The following is a 17,097-nucleotide window of genomic DNA, read 5'->3' on the forward strand; positions in this document are numbered from 1 at the left end:
CTTGTTTGCCGGAAACTAAGCTCATTTTATGATGTAATAAAATACACGGGTGCAATACAACCGAGAGGGAAAAAGAAAAAAAGGAATAAAAGTTGGCTCATCGACACACAGATAATTATTAATTACTGACTAGTCAAGTTTTTCTCACTACTAACAACAAAATTGTTCGATTCCCATCTGTGATAATCTACACCAAAGACTTCTTTTTCATCTACTCCGCAAGAATGATTTAATGAGGTTTTGGCTTAAACCCATCGACAGCAAAGTTTCGTGTTGCAGCGGGGATTGCTAAGCGAAGTCCTTCAAGTTCAGATTTAGCAATTATTTGACAACCCAAACGGGACCTGCGGAAAATCATCATATATTTAAATAAATTTGCTACAGAGACCGGAAATGATTCATTGATGTCAAAGGCAAGAGACATACGTTTCTGTGAGGCCAAATGCAAGATCTAACATGTCATTTTCCTCATCGCTTGGATCAGGTAATTTGTTATATTGCTCCATATCCTGCCAAAAAGCATCGAAATAACATTTGAGGATGAATTATAATATTTCATTTTAAGCAGAATAAATGTATTTGCCCCAATAACTTACCATCACAATTACATGACAAGTGGAACAAGCGAGTGACCCTTCACATGCTCCTACAATAAAATCACAGGATTAAGCTAGCTTCGTAGACTTCGACTCGCACGAAACTACCGGGAATTACTGTAGTTGCGAAATCTCATGAAATCAAAATTTTAGCTAATCATTTATTATATCACAATATAGGGATTAAATAGTATTAATTAGTTTTAACTAATACAATGATTGACCATACATAGCATGGGGTATACAATAAACACAGCCACTATAGTAAGTTCACCTTCAAGATCTATGTCATTTTCATGTGCAGCCTCTAACATCGACATTCCAATTGGGACCTTAATAAGTGTCTCATCTCCCTCCTTGTCAACAAATGTCACATTTATTCTGAAAATTCCAAATGAGGATCATAGAGAATATGTAAGAACAAGAATATCAGATGCCCTTCAGATACCACGTTTTACAATTCCAACAGTTGAAAATATTTAGACAGCAATACTTAATGAAAAACTAATCAGGACCCGATTTTACCATTTGAAACAACTAAAAAGAGAACAATATTTTGTCCAAAAGACTTACTTCTCGTTTTCTTCATTTCCGTCTTCCGAGTCCTGTTTAGCGGTTGTACTGCTAAAAAATTCATGTTTCTGAATCCACAAAGATATACACAGGTTTTAAGTTTAATCACGTTGAGAACCCAAAGACAGAAAAGCAAAGGGAAATATATAATATCCTCACAATTGGGTGGTTGGTGCTCCAAAAGTTCTAATTCTTCTTAGTTTTTCAACTTATTTGTTTTTGGTTTTAATCAGATGACTTGATACTTTAATGTCAAATATTTCATTCTTACACTTTTTCCAGCATTTGTTTCCGTTTTGATAGCCTAAGCATAATATTTAGTGGAGACCCACTTTTGCAATCCACAACTCTTACTGTCATGAACTCAATTAAATCTATTGTCCAACATTAAAAGAAGCGTGACTGCGTGAGGCCTCATGCACCTAGAAATTCTTTTCAATTTATTTGATACAGGCAAAATTCGACACGACCCACAAGATTGCCGACTAAAAACAATGGGCCTCCTCAAATTTAATCATATTTACGATTATCAATAGCCTACGTTGCTCATCTCGAACATATTCACAGATTCGAATGGTGTCAATAGAGAATCTCAAATCCATACAAGGTCAAAGTTTACTAACCAGGGCTCCTATAGATTGATTATAAACCACAGGGGAGTAGAAAGTCCTTGGATTAAGAGCTGGAGCTGCAATGGATCAAAGCAAATTTATGAAAAAGAAGAGCATGAAAAGTACTGTCATTGGAGCAAAAATAACTCCAGGCAAGCAATGTCAGCAATAAGCTTTATTATACTCAATGTGTAAATTACACTAAAGAAAGGGGTAACAGGCAGACCTTTTACCAGATTCTTGATTGTATGAGCTCCTTGCCGATAAAACCTAGAAATGAACATAATCCTTCAACCTGTGAAACCTTCATACGGGAAAAAAAAAAAAGAAAAGAAAAAAAGAAAACAAGGTTCAATGAGCACGGTGATGAAGAATTCATACTGATTAGACACTTAGCTATCCAAATCAAACCGGCACATTATTAAGCCAGGTTCAAAAATCATCTTGCCGTTAACAATTACAAACCACAACCGAACATACCGTTGGTCCTTCACAAATTAACATGAACATGAAATGAAAGGAAAAACTGGATTCAAGTAATCTTAGTTTGGAAAGACAGCAAAAACACAAGCACATCGAATAAACCAGATCGAAACGAAATAATGCGATAACTTCCAGAAAACCCTCCCAAGTTCAAACTGGGAGCTGTTTGCAACTCATCAACAACAACACTCACTCGGAGTTTCAAATGGAAACATTTTATTCATAGATTTTCTACTATCTCAAACATTTCCAACACAAATCAAACTGTGAAATTCATATCACCTCATGGCAGTAAACTTAAATTCAATATTCGAAACTGAAACGTACTCAATCTCGTTTCGAATTCCTCGAGAAAATCAGAAATCCAACAAATGCTTACTGGAGTAATATATTAGGTCAAAAATGAAAAAATAAAAACAGTTAAGACAATTTCAGATACACAGACACAGTACACCTGGACTCACCGGAGCCGAAGTTCACGCCGACGCAAGATGGCGCCGTTTTCACGCACAATCGGAACTGCTACAGGTCGAGAAGAGGTGGAAAGAGGCTACACCAAAACGACGCCGTTTATAGTTACAATGAACGACAGAAAAAAAATAAGAATAAATGGGCTTACGGAAAATATCTAATAGGCCCATATTTATACGGCCTGATTAAGAAAAAGCCTTTTACATTGGGCCCAATTTGAATTTAAACCCTGGACCAATCAGATAGAAGACACGTGTTCGGTGTGGGTGGGAACGATCACACTGTAGCGTAGCTCCTAGCGGCCAGCCCGTACCTGAATCTGAGCACCGTTTAAATTTTTAATGCGCCGTCTTATCAGTACGGCCAAAATATACGGAAAAATAAAGTACCGGCCCGACCGGTGGCCGGTATTATTTAATCACTGTACGTGGGCCCCACTCGCTTTGGCCTTTTTCTGCTAGCTGAGAAGCGGCGCGTTTGGGAGCGGTTCGTAAATATTTATATTTGTAGTCTGAGAAATTGAAAACCGCGTCGTCCGTCGTGCTGGTAGATAAGTTCTACCGAACAGTATTTTATTATTATTGTTAGGGATAATTAGCAACCCTCTTCCAAAAAAAATTAGAGAAAACCTCCTAGCTAATATTCCACCCAAGTGATATTTTCATAATTTCAAAACTACCATTAATTGTTTACTATACTCTTTCAAACCCTAATCTTATTTTCTCTTCTCTCCCGTCTCTTCTTCTCCCGTTTATTCTCTCTTTTTTTTTCTCCATATTATACTTTTTTCTCTCAATTCTTTAGATTATTCTCTCTTGATCGGAAGATGAAGAACCAACCAGAACAACGATGCTAATTCCGTTGAAGCCATTGTCGTCGGTGCCGTCTCCGTCGCCGTCGAAGTCGGGGTCGGGGTCGTCGTCGGCAGATCTTAACAAAAGCCATAAATTGTCGATTTATCACCGAAATCGGATTTTGATGGGTGGTGGTTCTGCTTTGGTTGGTGGTGCGAGTTGTAATTTTATTTATTTATTTGTAATAAAAAAAACATCATAATATCAAAGTAAGGTGATGATGGTGTGTTGTGACGGCGGTGTGGTGACGATGGAGAGACAGATTTAGGGTTTTTTGGTGAATTGAACTGTTGAAGGCGCGTGTAGAAATCATATAGGATTATATCTTCTTACGTTCGATTTCTTTATATTCAAGTTAGGAGTTGCATAGCTTATCTCGTGCCTATAAAAAACCAAACAAAATCAGGTTATAACATTCTAAAAGACGTTTTTTAATATTTTAATAAGATCTTTTTAGTTACACAATAAATCTGAACTAATAAACTTTTACAATTAAATAAAATTGATTTTATAGGTATATAAACGATCGAGAATAATGAACAAAGTTCATTTGATAAATTGTGATAAGAGATGCAAGAAATTATGATAAGACTAGTGATAAATTGTAACAAAATAAGTTCCAATATCCACAATTATTATATTCACATGCTATAATTTTAAAAAACTATATTAATAATTAATAATAATAATAATAATAAATAAAGGGAGGTCAGAGGGGTTGACTGACCAAAAAATTCACTTAATTTAGCAAAGTAAATCAAATATAACTACATCGCGTTCGACGCACGCGCCACCGCCGAGACGGCCAAAAGATTCATACCCCGAAAAAGATAGAAAGCTAGTTCAACGGTTAAAACACGGCGTTGTTTTCTAAAGGTGAAAAAGGAAAATCAAAAAATCAAAAATAGAAAACAAAGCCAAACAGCCCCTTAAGAACTTTTCTCCATCTCCTTTCTTACATCCTTCCTTCGTACATATCTCAATTCCTCTGTCTTTTGTCTCACAGTTCCCACATCTCTTAACATATAATATATTCAATATACAATATATATATATACCTGCAGAAAAACAAAAAAAATCATTATTGACTTTCTCTCTCTCTCTCTCTCTCTCTCTCTCTCTCTCTCTCTCTCTCTCTCTCTCTCTCTCTCTCTCTGTTTTGTTGAGTTGATGGACAGAGTTGTCTACAGTTCTTTCTATGCGGTTACTCTGTTGTTTTGCTGCTCTATTGCGTTTGCAGATGATATAGTTCACCAAGATGATATTGCTCCAAAGAGGCCTGGTTGTGACAATGATTTTGTTCTGGTAAAAATCCAATCTTTTTTTTTTGTTTTGCCATTTTTTCATTTTAAATATTTTTTATTTTTATTTTTTTCCATTTTGAAGATAGTCATTTTATTTTATTTTTATTTGATTTTTTGATATAAAGTAATGTTTTTTATTATGTTTATGATGTTTCTTGTATTGTTCTAGGTTGTATCCGGTGAGGGTTTTTGTTATCTGGTCGGAATTTTTGTTCCCTTATGTTTTTTTCTGTATATCTGTATTTTGACTTTGCCCCTTTTAATCTAATGTGTTTATAAAGTACTAATCTTACACTAATTACTGTATTTTGACTTTTTTGATTGTGTAATCCTTTGAGTGATGCTAATACTTACGAGGTTCTTTTAAGCTCGATTTCGTTGTTTTTGTTTCTTCTTGGAAATTTCGATTGGATCTTTAATAGCATCGTGAATTCCACGTTTAGTCGGGATTTCGGAGTTCAATGACGAATGCATTTGGGTTTTAGTTAGTTTTGACCGATTAACGTTTCTTGATTTTACCGATTTTCTTGAAACTTTGTTCGATAATCATAAACTTACCAAGTAGATACAAGATGTGCTAGTATCGGGTTTTTTTGCTATCTTATGCTAATATCGAAGGTTCAAATGTTGATACACCTCCAATCGAAGTTGAAGTTTTTCTTACGTGTTTGTTATTAATTTGGTGCTTATTGAATAGGTTAAAGTACCGGTTTGGGTAAATGGTAAAGAAATAATGGAATTTGTGGGCGTCGGCGCAAGATTCGGCCCCAATTTGGTATCGAAAGAGAAACGTGCTAACCAGACAAAAGTTACTCTCGCAGACCCTCCCGATTGTTGTAGTAAACCAAAAAATAAGGTTTGCTTTCTACTATGGCGACGGCTTTTTTTTTTTTAAATAAAAATAAAAAACTAATGTTTGTTAAAAAGAAGTGGTTTTTATATTCGGGGCTCATCTTACAGCGTTTTGGTATTCTGTAGCTGGTGGGGGATGTTATATTGGTTCACCGAGGCAATTGCAGTTTCGTCACCAAAGGAAATATTGCGGAAGCTGCTGGCGCTTCTGCTTTACTCATCATAAACAGCGAAAAAGGTTTTTTTTTTTTTTTTTTAATACATATATTCTTTTTTGTTGCCCCGTTTCGGAATATATTTTAATGTCGAATATGTATTTTTCTTTTTTTTTAACAGAGCTCTTTAAGATGGTTTGTGAAGCGAACGAAACCGACGTAAGTATACGTATACCTGTTGTAATGCTCCCAAAAGATGCTGGTGTGAGTTTGAAACAAAACATGGCGAACACTTCGAACGGTAAGCTTTTTAACGCTCTGCGTTTAGGAAAACAAAAATTATATATGTATATATATAAACGCAATAAAATGAATTTGTATCTATCTATATACGTAGTTTTATTTTGCTTGAGTTGTTATTCATGGGATTGTCCTTATTTTCAGTTTCAATTCAGATTTACTCACCGCAGCGCCCCGAAGTTGATGTGGCAGAAGTGTTTTTATGGCTAATGGCAGTCGGTACGATTTTGTGCGCGTCTTATTGGTCGGCTTGGAGTGCCAGAGAGGCAGCTATAGAGCAAGACAAACTATTAAAGGTGAGAAAACTCGTACTTATATTCTCTAGTTGGGGTGGAAATCGGAACGGAAATTCCGAATGATGCTGATTCCAATCTGAAAACTTCCGCTTTTGGAACAATATTTTTCATTCCGAATTTTGAAATTACGATCTCCGATTTTTTTTCCCCTTTTTTCCGGTATTTGTTGGAATGGAATTGGAATATAATAGATTCCGATTTCCAATCCGATTTTAATTTTATTGAAAATTCGGATTTCCCCCGAAAAAATACACGTTATGATATCAGTATTATTATGTATTTATTTTGTATTACAAATTACCAAAAGTTTAGGAATTTTCAAATTCCGATCGAAAAGTGTCCGCTTTTCGAAAAAAATAAAATCATTCCAAATTTTCCAAAAAAAAAAATTCGGAACAGAATTTGAGTTAGTTTTCCACTTCCGAAAAAACTTGGAATTTTTACGATAATGCTAATTCCGATTTTTTCGATATATTCCATGCAAATATAGATTTTGCCTCCCATGCATATATTACATTTTAAAATTCTCGCAGGATGGTTGTGAAGAATACGTATGTGAAGAAAATTGTCACTCGAGCGGATTTGTGGACATCAATACAACCTCAGCTATCCTATTTGTTGTGGTCGCCTCATGTTTCTTGCTTATGTTATACAAGTTAATGTCTTATTGGTTCATCGAGATTCTCGTCGTTGTCTTTTGCATAGGTGGCGTAGAGGTACGACTTTAACCAATTTTATTCCATGTGGGATTTTAATTAAAACAAAAAAAATTCGGATTTTCGAGATTATTTTTTCTTCTAAGGTTTTTAATTTTATTATTTTGCAGGGTCTCCAAACTTGTGTAGTGGCTCTATTATCATGGTATGCATTTTTTTTCCCTCCAAAACCCGATTGTCTCATATTCGAAGGCCTCGTTTGGTTGGTCAGATTAGCCATGATTGATTAAATAATCCTTTTTTTTAATTTTCGTTAAAATGGCTATAATCTTGGCCAATTCGGAGATGATCAATTGGGTTTTTTCGTAAAATTATTTAATCTCGTCTTAATCTTATCTTAGGAACCAAACGAGGCGTTAGTGAAATATACTTACATCGTGTTGAATATAGTTTCAGATGGTTTGAGAATGCAGCAGAAACATTTGTTAAAGTACCTTGTGTGGGAGCTGTCTCGCATTTGACGCTCGCTGTTTCTCCTTTCTGCATATCGTTTGCCGTTTTATGGGCACTTTTTCGCCACGTGTCCTTTGCATGGATTGGTCAAGATATACTCGTAAGATTTCAACTTTAATAAAATCTCTATTTTTTTTTTTATTTTTTGCAATCTTTAATTCTTTAAAAAATATATATACTAATGGCGGCAAAAATAATTGGTTCGATTCGATTCGTTCCTTGTTAACAGGGCATTGCATTGATAATCACTGTTCTCCAGATAATACGAGTTCCTAATCTGAAGGTGATTTATTATCTCAATTAAATGATTTTTTTTTCTCGGAGACACTATAAATTAAATGATCCCGATTTTTTTTTAATCATTTGAATATGCTCAGGTGGGAGCAGTTCTGCTCGGTTGTGCGTTCTTGTACGATATATTTTGGGTATTTATCTCGAAATTGTGGTTCCACAAGAGTGTGATGATAGTGGTGAGTAATGTTTTTTTTTTAATTAAATTGAATCAAACGAATTAAATAAAAACGAACGGATTAATTGAAAACGTGTTAGTGATTTTTTTTGGCTATTGTCAGGTTGCTAGAGGTGACGGAAGCGGAGAAGATGGAATTCCGATGCTATTGAAAATCCCTCGAATGTTCGATCCTTGGGGTGGATATAGCATTATTGGATTTGGCGATATTATTTTACCGGGATTGCTCGTAGCATTTTCCCTCAGGTTCTTTTTTCTTAGTAAATCAATTATTTTCGAGCAATAAAAATGTCGAAAAAAATTATATTTATATATGTTTTTAAGTATTATGAAAAAATGAGCAGGTATGATTGGTTGTCCAATAAAAGCCTCAAAAATGGATATTTTCTCTGGGCAATGATTGCTTATGGTTTAGGTATGCTCCAAATCTTTATTTATTTATTTATATATTTATTTATTTATTATTATTATTATTACATGAAAATGTAACATTTGAAAAAAAATAAAAAAAAATTGGACACAGGTCTTCTGGTTACATATATTGCTCTAAACATGATGGATGGACACGGGCAACCGGCTTTGCTTTATATCGTTCCGTTCACGCTAGGTTGGTAAACGAAAATAATATGTGACGCTTTTATTTTGTTTTTTATTTATATAAGTTTTCATAATTGTTTATGGTAATTAAATTATTTAGGTACATTGATAACGTTAGCGAAGAAAAGAGGTGATTTGAAGCATTTGTGGACGCGGGGAGAGCCCGATAGACCTTGTCCGCATGTACAACTTCGTCAACACGAACAATGAAATAAATATAATTATCTATATATTACACGGTGGGTCCCACTTCGATTATCGATTAGAGTACAATTTCCTCGCAGAATATGTGACATTTAGATTAGAGTGTAAAAACCTGTTAATGTAAGCAGATCTGCAGAATTATATATATGTTCTTGTTTTACTCTTTTGAAATTGGTTAGTGATTTTTGAGATTTTAGTTCTAATTATTTAATTTTTTTTGTTTTTATTTTTCAGATTAGTGGTTTGAAATAAGAGATAAGCATTTGGAATAAATTGAAAATAAAAATAAAATAAAATCATCGACGACGTAATTTCAAATCCTTCGATCCAAATGAAGCGTAATAAAACAGAAATCGAAAGCATTAATCAATACAATTACATTTAACTTAATGATATTTACAATGATTTAATTCACTTGGCTTGTAATCAAAAAAAGTCAAGAGAATCAAAGCTATAAGTCTATGCCTACACATTCTAAATTTTAAAAGTCTCATCATTGACTAAATGAGGAAAATAGCAACAAAATATTAAAATACAAATATAAAAATAATAATAAATTAAAAAAACAAAAAAAAAGAAAGAGAGAGGCAAAATTGGTTGGTATTGGCTACTTATTTGTTTTCCTTTTCTTTTTTTTTTCTTTTTTCCTGTAATAAAGATACATTAGCTTAACTCAAGCATCAAAATTGAATCTCTGATAAATATCGAAAGAATTTGCCGATGAACTCGAATGTCAACCCATAACCAACCTCTCTGTTAAATACGTTGACCAAATTCTTTTTCTGGTCGTTCTCCATTTTTGAATCTGATAGGTTTGTTGAGCGGGTCATTTCTGGCGCTGATCTAAGCCTGTCGAAAAGCAGCAAGATTAACGAGTTCAGATAACGGAAAATGTTTTTTTTATAGTCACAATATTTGCCAGAAAAATAAGGTCTCGTTTGGTTCACGACATAAGATTATCCGATCATATGAAAATCCAATTGTAATAGGCCAAGATAAGAGTTCATGTTTCCATGATTACCCGAAAATTTATTGCAATAACTGAACATAAAATAAATATTAAGATTGCATGGCATCTTATCATACAAGATTTTGCGGAAAACGTAAAATAAGACAAAATTGTGTACGGAAGAGTTAACATACTTGTAAATCTCCTCAAAGAACCATTCCCGTTAATGGTCACCTGTAACGGTCTTCTCTGTTGACCAAGAGAGAGAATCTCTTGCATTCTTTCTGGCCAATCTGAATTTAACCTTCTCGCAAAGTCTTCCACTTCCCTGATGAATCATAAGAAGACGAAAATGTCGTAAAAAAAGATTATAATCCATAAAACAAAAGGTATGGCAAGGATAGTATTCCTAATTCATTTCGACTTTCTTCTCTTGCATGAACTCTCAACATAATCAAGATATTAAATGTACGTATGAACAGTACAGTGGCTTCGAAGCTAAATCTAGAGATAATCAAACTCAAATGGAAATCTACAAGCTAAACATGCATTTTCCCCAGTTGCATGAACACGAAAAGAATAGTACTTACATCCTTCTTTACATAAGAGTAAATGATTTTGCGCACACACACACACACAGAAGCAGAATTTTATTCCATTCCAACTATTACGACAATCGAACAAATATTATGTATACACATGACTCCTCCGGATCAAATAACTTGAGTGAACTTTTTCCACAAAGACCATTTAACCAACCAATGCTTAGTTACTAGTTACAAGATACAACAGTAAATCTTCTCCGTTCTTTTTCCTACGACAAATTACCTAAATGTTGAGGACTTATCCTACATTCTAGGTGAGGGTCAACTTTACACAACATAATTTTCACAATCAGGTCCAAAGGTCAGCCGGACAACTCTCCAAATCCATAAAAAAAATCAAAATAACCATTTCGAAAAGTACAGCTTGCTTTTAGGCTGGTACTCAAGAAAGTATATTTACATACACCGACGAAAACGATCAAGCAGTAGCGGAATAACTTAATAATACAACATGAACAGTGACATGGAAAGAACTCACTGAAGTAATTTAACAAGAAGGATCTCAGATAAGCGAACACACATTATTTCTTCCTTGATCCTTTGAGATTCAAACTCCAGAACGCACGCACAAATAGGCGGGGGCTAGGAAAATAAAAAAAAAAAAAGAAAAAAATCAAAATCACTGAAAAGCATTAAGCTCACCTATCAATTTGTTCTTTCAATGCAGGGTCAATATCATCATCTAAATCGCAATCATCAAACTCATCTTCAGCTGCTAATCCGTCATCTTCAATATCCAACAACTTTGTAGCGTTGCAGACGTCAGTCAGAAGCTTGCCATGTAACAAAGGATTACTGTACATAGAATGACGGGCATCCAGTTCCTGCAACAATGAGGACATCAATCAGAATAACACGAATGACTGAGGCATAAATCTCTGAGGCACTTAGTAAGTAGCAATGGCATCTCTGACCAAAGCCTGAGCACAAATATGAAGCCCAAAGAAGTACACAAAAAATGAAAATAATTCTCACCTTCTTATCCATATTTACAGAGTTGCTTGAACAAGAGGTGATGTTTGAAGTACTAGTGCAGTTTGGAGGAGCAGTCTTGTGATGATCTTTCCTCTTACGGTTCTTCTTTTTTGTTTTGGAAGTCCGAGTCCCCCGAGAATCTGCAATTTATACGTATGAGAAGTCCAGATTAAAATTATAAGATAGGGGAAGAGAGAAAACAATATGGAGGGTTCGTATATGTATGGCTTCAAGTACACTAAGGATGAAAGAGATGCAGGGGTGATAAAGATGCATGCATGGCTTGAAGTTCGGCTACAGTTGAACGAGATATGCAACGGGTATATAAGTAAACCAGAGCAACAGTATCACGCTAAGCATCATATCATAGTCTACGAAATTCAGTACCATAAATTTGACTGTTGGAATAAAACGAAGAAAACAAAGAAAACAGTTCAACAATAAAACAAAATAATTTTGTCCAAACTCTAAGACTTTAAAAGGCAGTTATTATTCCAATAGGAGAACAGAGACCACCATCGCCACATCCTCTCCAAAAGTTATACCATTCCAGAATAATATAAGTCCGTTTTTCATTCTGGACCAATAACTACCTTCATTGCTTCCATTAATAAACGATAAGAGGTCATCCACCGAACGCTCATCAGCATGCTCCTCTTCAGCCTCAGCAGTCTATAGAACACATCAAAGACACTGTCTCAGTCTTGGCAGCATACTCAAATATAATTATAGAGGTGAACAACCACTTTCATGCAGTTTATTGAATGTGAATATTACTGTTCACTGGGTACACAAACCTACAAATATAACTGCTGGATGACATCTCAATACAAAAACGATATCGTGATCACCTTTAATCTCTCTCTTTCTTTCAATTCTTTCCTCTTCCTAGCATATAACCTATTCAACAGCCGAATCCTTGGATCATCCATGGTGTTTTTGATAGGCTCCAACTTCTCTTCCTGTACCAATAAGATAACACAATATAAAAAATATATATTTATGCAGAACACTCCCCAAGGGACAAAAAGGACATTAAGCATGTACTCTGCTTGCAATGACAGAACACCTCTGTGAGATCATCAGGTAGATGAAATATCTCTCGTATCTCTTCTGGGGTCTTCCCTTCAATCACCCTTGCAAGAGCACGACTAGTAAGATCAACAAGCGGCTTCAGCTGCAGGCTGTCAGCAGCAGATGTCAGTTCACAAAGCCTTTTAGTATCCATTCGGACAAACTTCTCATCAAAGGACTTCCTCTCCTGCATCAAGGAATAATCAAAATGAAGACTTTATTTTCCTCTATCATACTATGTGAATGCCAAAAAAGATAAGATAATGGAAATTAATCACGTCAAGAGAAAAGACATGAAAGAGTTATTAACCTTGTTAGAACGGCCTGGTACTTGATGAAATCGGCAGTAGTCAAGAATCAGGCTCAGCATAGCAGGATTGACCCGTGGAGGAAGAGATATGGGATAATTCTTTGACGATCCCATTCCTGCTTGTATTTCTTGACATATAAATGGACAATACATAGCAAACTCTTGCTCTACTTGTTGTATTGAACCATCAGAAGTTTGAAGCCACACATAAGCCTTCAACATCTAGCAGTACACAGCACAACTATATCAAATCAGAAGCCATTGACAAACATAGGGATTACAATAATAAAAACTTCATAGCTCTCAATACCGTATGAAGTGAACAGGCACATAACAACCCTCAAACGAATGAGCTAACCATTCAAGGGAAGGTGTGTTGTATGTTACCAAAGAAAAGGAGGGGGCGGTAAATCATACCTCCGGTTTAATAATGTCACTGTCAGCTTCTGTCATTGGACAGCCAATTGAAAAGGGAGCGTGCAAAAAAGAAACTTCACAACTATTTACCTGCAGCAAAGAATCACATAAAAGTTATACCAAATGATCTCACTTCTAATCCAAGGACAGATCATTTATCATGCCTGCATTTATTCAGGAACCCTAATATTTAAGATACTGACAACAATACATCTCTTAAGCTCATAAGCAGTATTGTGATTGGTATTCATCAGCAGAAATTTCTTTCTTATAAACTAAATTATAATTTTAGCAAGTAAAAGAAGGAAATATCCACTCTTTGTGATGAATAACATAAGTAGACATCTCACGTAACAAGAGGGTGGGCTAAATTACAGATTTTAACGCATCAACTATTGGCATCCAATTCTTTTTCGAATTCCAAAAATGATTCTCTGCCTCTCCCCCATTCTACAATCCCAAATCCCCGGCGTGCTCCCATCAATGAAACATTTCAATTCATCTACCACTGGGACAAAAGTCCATAGAAAATGAATTACCAGAACAAAACAACATTACTACAGTCGACAGTGCACCACCTGATCCCAAACTGACCCCTAGTCTCCCTGGATCGGCAATATCATAAAGAGGGGAAAATGTTTAATCAAGGGCACATTTTTTGCTCCAAGTGAAAACCGACCTTTCATGGCTATACCTTACAAGCTGCAATAGATCCAACTTCTAAATTGATTATCCAAATAATTCCAAAAAAAAAAACAAAAGAAATGGAACTTCTAGGAAGGAATTATTATACAGTAAGGGAACTTCTGAGTCCATGCATTTATTCAATGCAGCCAGGCTTCCTTACATCAATCTGTTCTATTTGGAACGGGCCCATAACAATAATTCAACCATCTGAACTCAAATGTGGGGTGGATGGATATTAGATGAACCTTAACCATGAGGACTTTGTGCTTCATTCACAAGGCAATATGAACAGTAGATTTGAGCATGCAGATGAACTGCACTTCGTATATCTATTTCCCCAATCGGAATCAGTGTTTACTTAGTAAAAAATCGACATCATGCATCACTGTAACTGTTCAGTTCCCAACTACTACAAAATCATCATCCAGCATGAATATCAAATCTTGCAGTCATGTACCTCATTAATTGCAGAATACAAACCAAAAAAAAAAGTGAACTCTTACTGCTAATTAACGGCATCAATTCATTCCGAGCAACAAACCCAAACTTAACTCAACACGATAATTAGGAAATGCTATAACCAATCAAAAACCACAAAATGCTGGTCCAGAAAAACCCTAATCCCCAATATCAGCTCAAACACCGTCCCATTCCCATCCCTAATCCAGTAATTTCCCGATAAATTATAAAATTAGCAACAATAAAACAATTTACAGCAGCCAAAACAACGAATTGAACTACACAACAAACAAAAATACACACGCTCCTGCCTCTATCAAATTCAAACCTAAACAAAAAAAAATACAAACAAGTAAAAAAAAAAACCAAAACGGAAAGCTTGCAAATAAAAAAGGAAAAAAACATCACGCACCTGAAATTCAGAAGAACAAATGGGAGGAAAACGAACTGTATGCTAAACGAAGCATTGAATTAAGAAAATGGCGGTCGTCTTCGAAAGCAGAAGATGGATAAATATGAGAGCGCGAGCGGAATGAGAAAATAGGGATAACATGTTTTTTCTTCTTCGTTTAGGCAAAGATTTTTTATTTTTTTATTTTTTTAATTCGTTTCAGTGAAAAAAAATATATATAATTAATTAATTATATCTATGGCTGGTTTTGGAACTTAGATACACCAACTGCTGTATCTATCGCTGTGTGCAAATTAGATGTGTTTTGACGGTGAAATGTAGGTGAGGCTTACGTGAGAATACTGATATGTGACGTCATATTTCCAATTTCTGTACTTAAAAATCATTTTTAATTTGATTTTTTCGTATTTACTAATTATCTATGTAATTACTAATTAGGGACCGTTATTAGGTTTAATTATGTAATTAGGGATCGTTATTAAGGGATTTAAAATCAAATATGGGCCAAAATGAATTTGCTTAATGAGCCTAAGGGGACAACAAATTTGGGCCTTATATTTTTTTAACTAACTATGGCACATTTTATAGGTATCCAATTTGTCATATGTATTAATGGGTCAGTTCGGCATCGTTGGGCCGAACTTCCTACTGAGATAGTGGGCTAAAAGCCTAATATCCCGAAAAAAACCATATAAGGTGACGAAGGACAATTCGGCACCATTAGGCCGAACTCTCAGTAAATCCAACAAACTATAAAGAAATAAGGTAAACCAAGAGCTCGACACGCCTGGAGCTCACTTGATCAGAGTTCATTAATATCGGTCTTGTTGCAAGGAGCAAGGAGAGTAGGACATATGGCTCGCTATGTATTAGATAATGACAAATGAGGTCATGTAGGTAACGAGCTGATCTGAAGACCGTTACAAGACATGGATCGCGGATCTTCTCTATAAGTAGATAAACGAAAGTGTCAGATTTCACGCATCAATCATAATCAAATCCTGGTCGAATCAAGGGGTTCTAGAATTGGAAATGTTTCCTTAAAAATGTCGATATAAACAAATGTACGAAAAATCGATGAGGGTTACATTCATACATAATCAATAATACAAACTCACACTTTCTCTCGAAGTCTCGCTATCTCTTTATTCTTTTTCAGTCGTCTTGTTCGTTTTCCACTGGCCCTAATTTCTGCGATAGGTGAACTTTCTCGACAGTTGAGTGAGCACGGTTCGAAGAAAGTTCGACCAAAAGCCCTTTTGCATCTATCAGTTATATAAGCAAAATTACTAATCAATTCATAAATTACATGGGAATAAGATAAAAAGAAAAAAATAATTAATCACCATACATAATTTAATTTTAGTTTAATGTGTGTGTGTGTGTGTGTGTGTGTGTAATTCACGAGAGACAAAAGAGAATTGCTAATTGGCCCAAAACTAAAAGGTCCATTAACTTTTGGGCTGCCAATGCATTGTAGATACAGGCAACTAAACCAACAACTCTCATCTCATGGACTTTTAATGGGCTTCTAGGATTCTTTTATATCCAGCCCAAATTTAATTTATTTATTTTCAAAGATTATGTTTTAATAAATATTACTATAATAATAAAATTTAGGCAAATTACGCTCAACACCTAAGGTATGTTCAAATTACAAAAAAAAAAAACCGCTCATGTTTGAGTAATTACAACCAACTCTCAACTATGTATTGTCTGACACGTCGATTACTCAATTCTCATGGTGTCAAATTTACTTAGTAAATGAGGAGTTTTTCGGTAAGACAGTACATAGTTGAGGTACATAGCTGTAATTATCTAAACATGATGAAGATTTTCGTAATTTAGGCTTTCCTTGAGAGGGGTGGTCGTGATTTACCTTAAAATTTTTTAAAAAGAAAGAAAAAAGACATGATAAAATTTAAAGGAATTAAGCAACCACGTGGCCACCTATTAGTGGATTGGACGGCTATATGTTTTGCTAATCATTGATTGAATTTTGAAACAAAAAAAGAAAATAAAAATAAATGAAATGTTTTAATGGTGGTGGGAGTAGGTGTATGAGTGTGATGGACAATATTCCAATAATTGAAGGTTTGAAATATTTTATTCTTTACATAATTCACATGATTCATATTGGGTCCCAATGAAGCACGAGTAAATTAAATATTTCTATTTTATTTTTTATTTTTTATTTTTTTTTGTTGTGCAGGTTAAAGAATAGAGTCTTCTAGATTAATTAACTTTATCTTCGTAATATAAAACAAATCAGTGA

General features: G+C 34.8%; 3 protein-coding genes across 6 annotated transcripts; 1 reads left to right on the forward strand and 2 right to left on the reverse strand.

Annotated features, from left to right (window-relative positions):
• Nucleotide 1: 1 nt before the first annotated feature.
• Nucleotides 2–2,880, reverse strand: LOC105963817 (uncharacterized). 4 transcript variants are annotated; one of them, XM_012988289.2, is made up of 8 exons: nucleotides 2,728–2,880; nucleotides 2,007–2,084; nucleotides 1,793–1,857; nucleotides 1,170–1,237; nucleotides 871–977; nucleotides 597–646; nucleotides 427–509; nucleotides 2–344 (listed from the first exon to the last, which is right to left on the reverse strand). In XM_012988289.2, the coding sequence occupies exons 2-8, from the start codon at nucleotides 2,062–2,064 to the stop codon at nucleotides 230–232; spliced, it is 546 nt and encodes a 181-aa protein (XP_012843743.2). In that variant the 5' UTR covers nucleotides 2,065–2,084; nucleotides 2,728–2,880; the 3' UTR covers nucleotides 2–229. The 4 variants fall into 4 exon arrangements, with proteins under 4 accessions (XP_012843743.2, XP_012843742.2, XP_088670715.1 ...); XM_012988288.2 differs by having other exon boundaries at nucleotides 2,718–2,856; XM_088814589.1 differs by having other exon boundaries at nucleotides 2,007–2,068; nucleotides 2,718–2,820.
• A 1,580-nt stretch (nucleotides 2,881–4,460) lies between these two features.
• On the forward strand, nucleotides 4,461–9,105 carry SPPL4 (SIGNAL PEPTIDE PEPTIDASE-LIKE 4). Its single transcript, XM_012988292.2, has 14 exons — nucleotides 4,461–4,893; nucleotides 5,590–5,748; nucleotides 5,871–5,982; nucleotides 6,081–6,200; nucleotides 6,344–6,495; nucleotides 7,029–7,211; nucleotides 7,322–7,356; nucleotides 7,602–7,764; nucleotides 7,894–7,947; nucleotides 8,042–8,134; nucleotides 8,237–8,379; nucleotides 8,478–8,548; nucleotides 8,657–8,740; nucleotides 8,831–9,105. Exons 1-14 carry the CDS (start codon nucleotides 4,759–4,761, stop codon nucleotides 8,938–8,940), a joined length of 1,614 nt encoding a protein of 537 aa, XP_012843746.2. The 5' UTR covers nucleotides 4,461–4,758; the 3' UTR covers nucleotides 8,941–9,105.
• A 577-nt stretch (nucleotides 9,106–9,682) lies between these two features.
• Nucleotides 9,683–15,108, reverse strand: LOC105963820 (SKP1-like protein 21). The gene is made up of 10 exons (XM_012988294.2): nucleotides 14,823–15,108; nucleotides 13,265–13,354; nucleotides 12,848–13,069; nucleotides 12,533–12,724; nucleotides 12,315–12,425; nucleotides 12,057–12,135; nucleotides 11,464–11,603; nucleotides 11,131–11,312; nucleotides 10,078–10,211; nucleotides 9,683–9,783 (listed from the first exon to the last, which is right to left on the reverse strand). Exons 2-10 carry the CDS (start codon nucleotides 13,298–13,300, stop codon nucleotides 9,761–9,763), a joined length of 1,119 nt encoding a protein of 372 aa, XP_012843748.1. The 5' UTR covers nucleotides 13,301–13,354; nucleotides 14,823–15,108; the 3' UTR covers nucleotides 9,683–9,760.
• Between the last annotated feature and the right edge of the window lie 1,989 nt (nucleotides 15,109–17,097).

This window comes from Erythranthe guttata, chromosome 2 (assembly GCF_056151865.1).
Source record: "Erythranthe guttata isolate IM_541 chromosome 2, IM_541, whole genome shotgun sequence".
Taxonomy (NCBI): Eukaryota; Viridiplantae; Streptophyta; class Magnoliopsida; order Lamiales; family Phrymaceae; genus Erythranthe; species Erythranthe guttata.